The 13,746-nt window shown below is 32.6% G+C and overlaps 1 protein-coding gene across 1 annotated transcript in view; it reads right to left on the reverse strand.

Annotated features, from left to right (window-relative positions):
• Positions 1–707: 707 nt before the first annotated feature.
• Positions 708–13,746, reverse strand: part of PDGFC (platelet derived growth factor C) — a 229,347-nt gene continuing 216,308 nt past the window's right edge. Inside the window, exons 4-6 of the mRNA XM_051965808.1 lie at positions 12,851–13,058; positions 7,611–7,828; positions 708–2,308 (exon numbers count right to left, since the gene is read on the reverse strand). Of these exons, the coding sequence (XP_051821768.1) occupies positions 2,192–2,308; positions 7,611–7,828; positions 12,851–13,058 (543 nt within the window). The 3' untranslated portion in view covers positions 708–2,191. The remainder of the gene's footprint in view (positions 2,309–7,610; positions 7,829–12,850; positions 13,059–13,746) is intronic.

The following is a 13,746-nucleotide window of genomic DNA, read 5'->3' on the forward strand; positions in this document are numbered from 1 at the left end:
GGTAGAGAATTATACTCACAACAGACAGGAGCATCATTTATACAATGATATGTGATGATAAGATTTGCTTGAAAAAATTTCACCTGTTTCACAATTCTGCTTGGTATTTATACCACATACAACCTACAAATTCATAGGACTGAATCCCAGAACTCATGTTTCAAAATGCATGGATTATAAGGTCTAAAACCATAGGTTAGTTTCCACAATATGTTCGAACCACATTTAATAGAAAATTAAACATTTTCTCCAGCTACCGACATGGTTTCACAACAAATATCACTATTCAAAATATTTCCAGAAAACACCCTCTTCTAGCTTTTAATGCTCATCATTATCTTCTCCAACAGAAAACCTAGGTGAAAATAACTTTTCAGAATAAATAAGTGAAATGGCAAAATCCAAAAAAGAAACCTTTACTGGATACACTTAACCCTATTTGCCTCAGTTTCCTTCTTGTTAAATAACCTGGAGGAAAAAAAAAAACCAACAGCAAACTACTCTAGCTAACCACTCAAGAAAACCCCAAATGGGATTACAAAAATTCAGACACAGCTAAAATATGATGAACAATATCTACTGGATAATTCATGTGAATAGTATTTTTTCCTAGACAAATACTGGTGGTGATTTTTTTAAAAGCTATTTTGAGACAGTTTTCTTTTTCCTGATTTTTTTCAGGAGATATAGCTTTGCACACACACATATTTCTCCCCAAGTTATCCTTATTACTTTATTTGGTGATTCATTACATTCTGCAAATCCAAATAGTCACAAAATGAACTAGGTACAAGTTAAGCATTTTACAATCAAAATACTTTACTGTTTTCTTTTCAATTCTCAATTGCCAAAGGGAGTTGTAAGTGAATTATTTAAAGAATATACTATACAAAAGAAAACATCCTTGGATTTTATAAAAAGTATGTGGAACAGTGTTTGAAATCTTCCAATGACCACATTGTTCCCAAGATAACCATTTCTGTGAAACAAGATTTGAGTCTAGCATACTTTGTCAGGAAGTTATTGTTTAGTTTCCTTATGAAACTTTACATTCTCTGGTTCTATAGGAGAAATTGGGGGAGAAGGGACTAAACAGCCATTTTATTCAATAAAGGAATAATAATAAAATGGATTTGAATAACTACCTCCAATTAGGGGGTGTTTATATTTTCCTTTTTCCTAACACTTTTATTTTGAGAGAACTGGAAAATGTTAGGTTTCATCCACTTTCAAAATTCTACTTTGTACTTGAAAATTCAAGCATCTCAATGAGATCACATCATAGCACACAGTTTTTGTCAGAGTGACCATGTCTTTGTTCCTCTGGCTATATCATCTCTGATTTAAAATCTTACCAAGCTAAAAAATAGTTGATCTAGTTTGTAATAAAAAAGAATATTAAATACCTTTGGTAAAAATAGATATATTTAACAAGATTAGAAGGCAAATAGTTATACTGTCAAAAAGAGTATAAAAATGTACACAATAAAACAAATAAACCAACTCAAAGGTCATAGTAATGATAAGGCCACTGTTCTTCTTAGAGTTTGTCTCTTCCAAATCATCTGCTGTCCAATCTGCTCTTCCAAATGGTAGGAAGTTTAGTAATCAGTTGGGAAAAATCCAGTCTTTTCTACCAGCATCAATCAAATTAATCCACAATAGGAAAGTTCATTTAAAGATCAAGTTTTTAAAACATAGAACATTCTGATTTAGATAGCTGAGGACAGAAAAAAAAAATATTCCAGATGTTGTGACCTTTAGGCAAGGCATGTGGAGTTCTAGATTTAAGGCAGCCAGCAGGATCAGATCTTCATACATGCCCAGAGGCATTCTATTCTAATTTTAACCCATGTAATGCCAAAACAACTTAAATATAAGACAGAGATAGCTCAGTAGATACATAGTATCTATGTAACTAGCTAGCTATCTATAGTATTTAAATTTCCGAATGACTGGTGGCATTTTCCTGTCCTTTGATTGGGTCTTCTCACAACAGAGCTGTTGTACAACTCATGGTCACTGTTTGGTGTCTCTTCTTGAAAACACATTTGGAGTCCTGAAGATGGAAGGTTCCCAAAGCAAACAACTGAGATTACAGATGGAGAGAATGCACAAGCCCCATTAATAGAATCAGCCATTGATTGAATGTGCTCTGGGGGTGGGGAAGAAGGCAGCATATTTCATTACATTATCCTTCCGTGTTCCCTTTGCACACACAGTCACACTCTTCATGGTGTTCCAGGAGCACATCTGTCAGTGATTTATGCAGTCCCCTTACACCAATCCTTGGCTTCAACTGGAGTACCTGAAAGAAGACAATTTCAGTTAAGCTTTAAAATAAATCATCAAGAATTATAGCTATGAGCAAGATCAAGCTTCATTTATTCAACAGATATAAATAAACCAACATTTATTAAGTATGTGCTATGTGCCAGGCACTGTGTTACTCATTCTTATTAACTTTTTTGGCTTTAACATCAAGTCTTCTAGAAAGCTCACTGAGATATACAGCACAGACATCAACTTTTACAAAAGATGTAACTATATGTGATTTTGAAAAATAAATGTTATCTCATTTAAGGATTTAGTGCTGAAAACATCAGTTTTTACAAAAGGAAATTGGAACAAAAAATTGCTAACAATAATGGTTTTATGATAAAAACACATGGAATCATATGGACTTCAGTTGTTCTGAATGTATTTGAGAGAGAGAGAGGAGGTGTTGGGGGTGAGGAGAATTATTGCAACTAATTTGGAAAAAAAGAGTTTGAAGCTTAATTTCTTTACTTCTAACTCAATGGGCTAGCCATTTGCATCCACTAGCAATTTAGTAATAGTAATAACAATAATATTTTTACCTAGTGCTTCTAACCCATTTATTTTAAATGTTTTAGAATATCAACTGAGCTCACAGAAAGCACATCTTGTTCATATTCTGGACAGTCTCACACACTGGGACAACTCCATAAATATGAAAAAGCAAGATTACTTCACTGTTCCCCTGGGTGTCCAGATCCAAGAACTATACACACAGCAGCTTCCAGAAGCTACTGTTTCTGGAAACTTGCACCATCACAGGACAGCACATGCTTCATCTTATGACACTTTGAATTTGAGGACTAAATATGAAACAAATTCAGAGAAAGAGCGCCTCAGAAGAGCCATGTCCAGTTTATAGCTTGAAGCAAAGCCAGCTCCAGTCTGAGGTTTTGAAATGGACAGACATTATTTCTCACTTCCAGTTTCCAATCAGAGCCAGAAGTGGAAATGCTCATAAAGCTAAGCAAGTCCCAACTTCAATGAAAACTTATTTTTTTCTTGCCAGAATTTCTTATATTGGCTCTTAAAGTTAAATTCAAGTTCTGAGTTATAAGCATCCCCAGATACTAATAATTTGTGTAAACAGACTGAAACCAATCCTACTCATAACCTAGGATTTATTGAGTGGCTTTTACTTTGGTCACAAAATGAAATCACCATCAAAATGACTATCAGAGGTTAAAACATTATGCTTCAGTTGAATTAAAAAGGAAGTGTTCTATAGTGGCAAGAACAATGGCATAGATATTTTGATCCAAATTGTTATCTAATCCTATTTTCAACACTAACCATTAGTAGGCCTAAAAAGTGTTTAATGTGATTTTTGAAAGCTAATGGCATCCCTGATACAAAACAAGCTACTTAAACCACTTGATGGATCATTCCAAGAAGGTGTAACATCAGGGCAGTCTCCAGCCTACCCATTCCTACCCCAAGGGCCAAAAGTACCAATTTTTCCTTCCCTCTAATCAGAGGATGGCTGCTTCCCAGAAACTTCTGGCTGGTTAACTCCATAATCTTCAATCAATTCTGTATTTTCAAAGTGTCATAGTGATAAAGGATCACAGGCATAAAAGTGGAAAAGACTTAGAGTCCACCTAGTCTAACCTCTTTATTATGGTTAATTAATAAGGAAACCGAGGCCTGAGGAGATTGTGACTTGTGCAAAATCACACTGGGTAATAAGTAACAGAAATGAGATTATAAATCTTTTTTTTTGACTCTGGAGTCTGGTTTCTTTCATTGTACCACAACTCTTTTCCAAATGCCAACTCCTGGTTTACCCTTGATTCCTAGATACTTTGATCTCAACTGTCCAAAACAAAAACCATCCCAGGTAAAAACAAACAAACAAACAAACAACAAAGGATAACAACAAAAATTCTTCTTTCCCAAATTCTTTTTAATCATCTCAATCTTACTCATCCAGAATCATTATATCCTTCTGCCATCTTTCTTCTTTTTTATATCTTTCTTTTGAATTAACAAAAAATCTTGACTTCTATTTCCCCACCACTTCCCAGTACTAATGAAATATAGCTCTATTGTAAAAATTCACATCCTTCTCCACTTTTTCCAGCTCTAACTATCCCAAAATCCCAAATCACAAAGCTAGGAAAAAAAAAATGTTAGTGTATCTTCTAGTATCTGATTTTTAAACATTTGGGTGATACAATAACACTTTCTTCAAATTCTACTTTTAAAATTAGAACTTTTTAAACAATCTTTCATTTGCCTCATCACATCCTTTCTAAACTATATCCTAACTTATTTGTGTATGTTCCATATGTCTTGTAGGATTCTTGAAGGCAAAGGGAAAGCCATTTTTCATCTTAGTGTCAACAATGATTAACTCATACAGTGATTAATAAATATTTATTTAATTAAATAGCATTAGTATTAAATTATATAATATAGATCTATTTGTATATATGTATATATATGCGCATATATATACATATACATATATGTAAAGAGGAAGAGAATAAGAATTTATATAGTGTCTAATATGTGCTAGGCACAATGCTAGTTTATAAATAATATCTGATTTGATCTTCACAGAGGCTCTGTGAGGTAGGTACTATCATCATCTCATTTTACAGTTGAGGAAATCAAAGCAGGCAAAAATTAAATTATTCTACACAGCTAGTGTGGCCATCTAAGGCTAGATTTGAATTTGGGTCTTCTTGACTTCAAGCCCAGTATTTTATTTACATCCATTTTTTTACATATGCATTATTTACATATACATAAAAGAGATCAAAGGAAAGAGGGCACTTTTGTTCTTATGTTAAAAATCCAAACTTGCACTTTAAATATTGGTAGATATTCTTTTTACTAGATTGAAGGATCTTTGAGGGCAAGGACTCTAATATTTTTTTTCCAGTTTTTGTATCCTCAGATTTACCATAGTGTTTTACAGATAGTAATGTGCTTTATAAATGAGTTTAGCTGAATAAATAATAATTCGCATTTCTATAGTTATTTCTAGTTTACAAAACAATTCTAGAAGGTAAAAATTACTTTCATTTTACATATGAGGAAACTGACTTGTTCAGTCAAACATCTTTACTAAGGGAGGGAGATTTTGTAGCTGATTCTTGTAGATTTTGAATCCAACATTATCTACTGAATAACCTAAATGAAATCCCTCATTCATAAGACTGAGTGAGAAGGTCTTGTAATTGAAATATGGCCATGTGAAGTTAATTATAACTTTAAAATCAGAAAACATGATGAAAATAGAGGTGAAGTTCCAATCTGTTTGGAAGAAATCCACAAAACCAAAGATGGAAGGATAAAGGAGAATATTTTGGTAAGGATAAAATCAGAATGGATAACTAACTACTCATGGCTTGATACAGGATACTGTCGAAAATTTACTAAATAAAAAAATCAATGAAGGACAATGGGCTCTTACTAGTGAAAAATCAACTAGGAATATAATCCTGATAAAGACAAGACACATGATTGCTGTTAACCCTTCTAGGCTATGAAAGTGGACATTCCTATTCTGGACTAAGTTCTGAACAAAATAAAAGAATTGGTTAGTTTTAGGAAAGGGATGTAATCCTGTAGAGAAAATAAACAAGTTGTCTTACACATTAATGTAGTGAGAATTTGGAATGTTGGAAATAAAAATAATTATACCACTGCATATTCTTACAATATGACTTCATATATCTGAATACACCTTCTTATGCATACCCTTTCTTGAATCATATAACAATCCAGTATTACAGAGACAATGATTCCCACTTGCCTCTTTCTATTTTATAGCTCTCTAAAATATGTATCATTTTACTGATGATGAAATTGAGCCTCAAAGAACAAATTGGGTTCACAAATTAAGATCACAAACCTAGGAATTACCCATTTCTCCAAACTTTCTCAATCGTACTATCCAGTTTATTATTTTTTTTAAAGGTTGTATTTTCCTCTATTAGGATAGATTAGGATTAAAAGGAAAGAGGATTTTAATAAATATATCATTTCAACAAAAGATTGTATTCCCTTGCAAGATCATGAATTTTCTGTCCCTGAGTCTCAAAGAAGAGGCTGAAGGATTGTTTATCTGGGATGTTTTAAAGATTTCTACACTGGATGAAAAACTTCCTTGAATTCTGTTTCTACTAAAATTATCAGACACTTCAATTGGAAAGCAGATATTTTTACTTCTCTATTTAACTCAAGATGCTTGTCAAGATCCTAGAATAAACAGTAAGCCAGGTGAGAAAGTAAACACAAACTAGTTAAACTACCATGTATAGAAATGTTTATAGCAAGACTGCCATACTAAAATTGTATCTTGTTGGTTGATGGTAACATTTGCTATCTCAGGAAAATAAAATGAAACATGGCTCCTGCTTTCATATTGGAAATAACATAAACAACTTACCAGTTTATCTGTGTGTATATATGTACACATACATATAAAACATAATATATACATTCACTTATAGATGTGTATGTTAATCTATGGCTATTTATAATAAGCTATCTATACCTATGTTTCTCTTACTACCTATTTATTTATATCCTATAGCTAAATCATGATTAGTGTAGCTATGTGGACAGTTACATGACACACTAGATAGTGCACCATGTCTGGAGTAAGGAAAACTGGAATTCAAATCCAGACTAATAAGTTTACTAGCTATGTGATCCTTAACCTCTGTTTGCCTCAATGTACTTATTTCTAAAATGGTCATGATAATAGTATTTATGTGCCAAGGTTGTTATGATAATAAAATGGTGTATCAATATCAAAGAATTTAGCACAGTGTCTGCCACAAAGTAAATGCTATATAAATGTTAGCTAGTAATAGTTGGACTGACTCAGTTGGACTAGTAATGCTGGACTCAGTTGCCATATTTTTCATAAGTATAATTTCAAATACTATAAATTCCAATACATAGGACCTCTAATGGAATGCAGTATTCACATTAATTAAAATCTAAGTGTATCTTTTTTTTCAATATGCTAATAAGTTTGAAAAAAATTGTTTTGAGACATTAGTTTTCACTGAAGACTTTAGAGTATGGGGAATCTCACTGATTATCCAAAATGCACTTTAATATTAGTGAGTGAAAGATTGTGCAATCAGTAAAGGACTTTCATAAACATAAACATATACATATACATACACATACATTAAAAAATAAATTTTCTTGATTTTAGAATAATGAAAGCAACTATCCTAATTTGTGTTTTAATATGTCATTGTTTTCTAGAATACATACAAAATACTTTAAAAGAAAAGTTGAAAAGGCATTTGTGAACCCACCTCGTGGTATTTTTTAGTGACTTTGCTTGGGATGCACTGACATTCATTACAATTGTGTTGACAGCAGGCACAATTTCCACCACAGCGTTTTACCAGAAGGCAGCCAGGCCAGAAAATGGTATCAGTTCTCTTGAGTTCCTCCCTCAGGGACACTGAGAAGTTTCGAGGAGTACAGCTATATAGTCTTACCTCTTCTTTTAGAAGGTTCAGATCCACCACTGGAGGGTATAAAAGAAAACATAAATATATAAATGTTCATGCTTTGATTCTGAATGGACTTCACTGGTTTCCTTTCATCAAAAACTAGTTATTTTGAACAATATCTCTAACAAAGTCCCTTCTTGTTGTAGCTTTATTTCAAGGCTTTATGATTTGCAAGTAGAACTTTCAGTCCATTTCCCCGTTAACAAAGCTTCATTATAAGCTAGTAACCAATAAAGAGATATTATTGTGCAATATGAAAAGGAGAGCCAACAAAACATTTGAGAGCTATAAATAGGAATCTCTATAAAGAAAAAGAGGGCTACACCTTTTAACCCCACTGAAATGGAGACCAGGAGAGCATGGGGCAAGGGCAAACTTATGTAAAATGATAAATACTTTGATTAAAAAAAAAAACCAACACTGTGACCTTTAAAGTGGATTACTGGCATTTTTGTAATTAATGAACAACTTATGGAAATTAAGCAATTGGAAAATTTTAAAGAACTTTTCTGGAAATGCATGCTATTGACCATCAAACAGAAAATAATCTCAAGACAGTTGAGAGATATGAGTAGAAAAAGCAATACATACTAGAACTTGACAAACAAAGAATAACTGACATTTCTGAAATGTGAATCTGACTTTTTCAGACCTCTACCCTTTTCTTCTTTCATGGACAAAAGGAATGCTAATTGGTTCTTATTGTTTCTATTCTTTTCATCAGTTGGTTAACAAGATTGTGTTTTATTCCTTAAAAGAATCCATACTTATGAAGATAAAACAAAATAGCTTTTCATCAGACTATCAGTAAATTTTGAAAGAACTACTGTCCTTCATTGCCAAAGATATTGCATCAATACAATTTTAGTGAACCATAGTAGTGATGTTATCTGTGTATATGTGTTATAGACATGCATGTCTGAGTAAGAATGGATGTCTATAACATGATATGTTCATGTTAAAATAATTATAGCTCCTACTTATAAATGATGAGAATGTCTTCAAGTTACAACTATTATTTTACTTATTTCTGTAGATATTAGAGGCAGCCCAATTAAAATTGGAATAGGGTGACTCCTTCAGATGGTATTTTTAAGAATCTATAGGCTAAAATAACTGAATTTATTATCTTTAAATGTTACATTGCAGTTACGTTGAAAACACAACTTGAAGGGGGGGATGATATAAGTAAGTGATGAGTTATGTGTATAGTTAATTTTCTGACAGTGTTATCTCCATATAAACTGATTTTGAAATTTCACTCAGGTCTTTCTCTGAAAAATAAAATAAAATACAAAGATTTGACCTAATGTTTTCATTATAATTTAATGAATGATCAAGCTGCATCTGATATAAAAAAGAGCTATTTCTTCTTAATATGCATGGGAAAGACATATCATAGAATTGCAAGTCCTATTGAGTTGCCAAATAGAGCAAGCACAGCCTTACTGAGAGGTAAAAATTCCTGGACTTGACCATTTTGGTTCATTTATCCTGAGTTTCTTCTATTTTTGTTTTAAAAAAGTATATAAGAAAATAAAAACAAAAATATGACTGAATTTTAAATGTAAACATTCATTTTCAGGTAGAAAAGTTCCTTTATGAGGAAAATTGGTGTTTTAAAGATTTAAGGAAAACTAGACTTCTCCTTTGGACTATGATGTGCCAAATTTAGTAATATGATTTGCTAGGTGAGTTAATTAACTTTAATGATATGAAATATTTAGCCTGAATTTAGTTGGTTAAAGAGAATGTTAGAGAGAATGGTAATGTGGTTGGATAAAGAAAAATGAATTCTTTTACAATGCATTCAATTATATTTAATGCCATTTTAAAATCACTTACATTATCCCAAAAATTTTTCATTGAATTTAAATTGGGTTGTATTTCTAATATAAGCAGAAAGAAGTATGCTAACAGTTAAAACTTGAAAACATCATTATTTATAGAGAGAAGATATAATGATCATATATGTGTATATATACATGCATATACAAATATAAATGCATAAGCTCTCTTTTATTCTTATCACTATATTTAATTTTGTCCATGTGGATCTGGCTGTGAAGACTTCCATTTGAAGAGAGGAAAAGAAAGCCCTAAAGTAAAAAATGTCCAATGCTTATTTAAAGACCATACTTCTTTGGAGTGTGAATGAAGCTCTTAGCTTTCAAAGGACATTCATCTATCTCAAATGGATTTAAACACACTATATCATGAAAGTAGGAAAAAAATGACTGTATATGTTCACTTTAAAATGTTTACTTAACCACAATAAAAGGTTAGATAGATTTCCCAAGTGAGCTAAGTTACGGTACCTGCTACAATGTGAAAATTTAAACATACTTTCAACTTAGCTTCCACTCATTTATCATGTTTGACACAAAAGTCAAAAGCCCTTTTTAAGTGCTAGCTAAGACTTACTTGGAAAATATGCTGTGTTTTTTTTGCAGTAGCAAGGTATGAATGAAAACCACTGAACCAGAGGAAGGAAGGTAGAGAAAAGGAACAGAAAAACAGCAAGGTGGAAATCTACTGCTTTAATATAGAATCGTGGATTTTTAAAAATTGCTTATTTCATGTTTGAAATTTCTCTCATTATCATATCTGAATCTTCAAATTAATAGCATTTGATCATAATTTGTAAACAGGACAATCTTGACATCTGTGCTAAAAAGTATTTTATTTATTTGGCATAAGATAATCTTTTTAACTCAAAAAAACAGCCAATGTCAGCTTTATAGAATTGAAGAGAACTGAATTTTTTTTTCAGAATAAGAATCACTGAATTTTTACTATCTTCAGATTATTTGGGAAATGGAGATAGAGAATCTTTTAGGAAATATGTATATTCCAAATCTGATCCATGTATAATAGATAAACATGATTCATCCACACATGCCCACTTTTTCTAAAAATATGTGATCTTTACCATGCCACTATTAAAATTTTGAATGTTATTTCTAGTCCAAGTTTCTTTAATTTCAGTTCACCAACAATTAGACAATTAAGTTTAGCATATAGCATGTTACTGGACTTTTAAATATAAAGGTTATATTTAGAAATATTCTATTTATCCCATTATTCATTCTATTCAGACTACTGGTACACATATACAGCTCTAGGCTATTATGTTACGCCTTCAGTAATGCAATCTGAGGGTGGTCCTTTTAAGATGAATGTGGTAACACCATGATCTGTTTATTCAGTGGAAAACCTATTTCAATGTCTAATTAGAAGCCTTTCAAAGTTCTACTCTTAGCTCCTTTGTAGGATAATTGTCAAAGAGGGAGCTGGGTCTGTCTATATATAATTGTTATCCCACACCTGCATTTTAGTTTATGTAAGGTTCCAAAAATATACACTACTTTTATCATACCTACTGTATGCTGAAAATGTTAATGCTTTTGGCACATTGTACAGTGCTTCAATGTGGAAAGTGCTAAATGAATATTTGAAAGCTCTGGTTCTGAGTTGGAAGTTTTTCACTTTAGCCTGCTCTCTGGTCAAATCTTCAGCTAGCTAGAGAGAGTGTGCACAGTTGCAGTAATAAAGACAGAGAAAGGAGCTTGTTCGGCTCTGATCCAGAGATCAGCTGTCAGAAAACAAAAGCAAAACTAGACTAGAGTTAAGAACCATTTCATCCCCATCTCCTTCTGGCCAATTTAAAGGATAATCTACTTCAAATTTGCCAGTGCTGCGCTCTATTCACTCATGTTTCAGTTATGTTTGCAGATCTTCATTTTCTTGTTCTATGGTGGGAGAGAAGGGAAGTGTTGTCTATGTGCAATTCATCATCGAATCTTATAAATATGTAACAACTTTCAGCATCTGGAGGAGATTTGGCTGGCCGTGTACTTGAACACCAATTTCAAATACCAGAAAAAAAGGAAACCATGCCTCTTGGCTTAAACAAAGTTTTCTAGTTGGGCAAGTCTGAACATGGTTTGTTGAGGTTATAATTCACTGATCCAAATAAACTTCAACTGTCAATGCAGCATAGGACAAGAATGTGGTTTCTTTATAGCAGGGTTTCAATGAATTGTCCAGGTACAATTTGCTCATGCAAATAACTCAAATGAACAAAAAGGTTGTGCCTCTCAACCAAGTGATTATATGACTACTATTTCACTCTCTGGGGTTACCCTATGTTTCTTTCTGAAGACTCAGTGATTAAAATAGAAATTACTTCTGATAATATAAATGCCAGATATTTTTGGCCTTTTTTCCCCTCAGTGTCTACTCATTTGGTTCAGTAAATAATACAAATTCTTGGAAATGAGTGAATGGTTATTTTTTTTCATCTAATGTAAGTAATGGTGTATGTGTTTGTGTGTAAACATGTGTAGATGGAGGTACGTTTGTGTGGAGTATATGTTACATGCATATGTGTGTATAAACAGTCATACACACATATATTCATATACACATACACAGACATATATACGTATATACATGTACATTGCATATACCTATATACGTGTATATATTTACTTATTTGTTTATGTAAAATCACTTCCCTGGTATCAATATTCTTGAAAGGAGACAGTTTTTATTAGTAGTAGCTATATATTCATGAATAGCCTCAGTAGCAATTTTATTAAGAAATTATTTTCTTCTATTAATTTTTATTACTTTTTGGATTCCAATGATCTAAGTTTAAGAAACAACAATTACAACCTTAACTTGATCCCCTGCTTAAATGATCTAGAACATGAAGCTCTAAAGGCCTTTCCTCCCCTCTCTCTGGCTTGAACTTATGATTACCAGGGTTCTCTCTAACTCTCTGAAGCACAGGTTATATCTTAGACTATTTCTGAATTGCTGTTTTTTTTTTTTTTTTTTTAAAGAGAAGAAAATAGGAGGAGCCATCTGAATCCAATTTCCAAGGGAAAAGAGGTAAGGGTCATGCACATACAGTCTTTAATCTCCTAGACTGTTGAGTTATTTTAAATATTTCTTATTTTTATTAACCCCTTTACAGCTGGAGCAGTTATTAGAAAACATGAGTTTTGATATCTAAGAGGAGAGGTTACCTCGGGATTTTCGTCCAAGAACATAAGCTTTTCCAAGGAGTTGCCATGTTGGCCTGTATAAGTCTTCTAGGTCAAGTTGCCACCTATCCGGTTCAAGGTAGCGGATCAGTTCTTCCAAAGTACCAAAGGCAGCTATGGCATTGTTAAGCAAATCTAGTGGCAATGCTGAAGGGGGTAACACTGAAGGACTGATAGCTTCTGTGTGGTGCTGAAAAGAAAACAAACAATTCATTGACTCTTCCAGTTATAATTCCTTCTGCATTTGTACTAAGAAAGAGTAAGTATTGTTAAATAATACTCACCAGAAATCAGCAGTAATTATTTTTGCAAGATCTAAAATGATCTTTAATTTTCCTCTTTCATGGTGATTATAGAAATGATAATAATAACAATAATCACCATTAATTTATATAGCGCTTAACAATTTCCAAAATGCTTTCCTCACAGTATCTCTTTATATGTAAGTGCTTTACATCTAGTTCATTTTTACAGATGAAGAAGCAGTTTAATTCACAGAGGTCAAGTCACTTGTCCACAGACGAATTACCATCTACTTTAGGAGCTGAGAATTTGAACTTAGTCCTCCTGACTCAAAAATCTAGCACTCTTTCTATACCACCATGCTTCAGAGGATCATAAACTTCAATCTTCACAAATTAAGGCAGATTGGGATAGTTGATGTTCAAATAGAAAACACAAAATGCTCCAATTCTCAACTGTGGACCTTAAGTAAAGGTCATAGAGGTGGGGAAGGACCCTAAGCTTTTGAATAGGGGTTAATTTTCATTATTATGAAGTTTTTAGCTCATGCAATAGGGATATCTGCATTAGAAGAGCAGAATGGGATGACAATACTGTTAATAAAGTGAACAAGGTGGAAAGGTAGTTAAGGAAAG

Source organism: Antechinus flavipes, chromosome 6, assembly GCF_016432865.1.
Source record: "Antechinus flavipes isolate AdamAnt ecotype Samford, QLD, Australia chromosome 6, AdamAnt_v2, whole genome shotgun sequence".
NCBI lineage: Eukaryota > Metazoa > Chordata > Mammalia > Dasyuromorphia > Dasyuridae > Antechinus > Antechinus flavipes.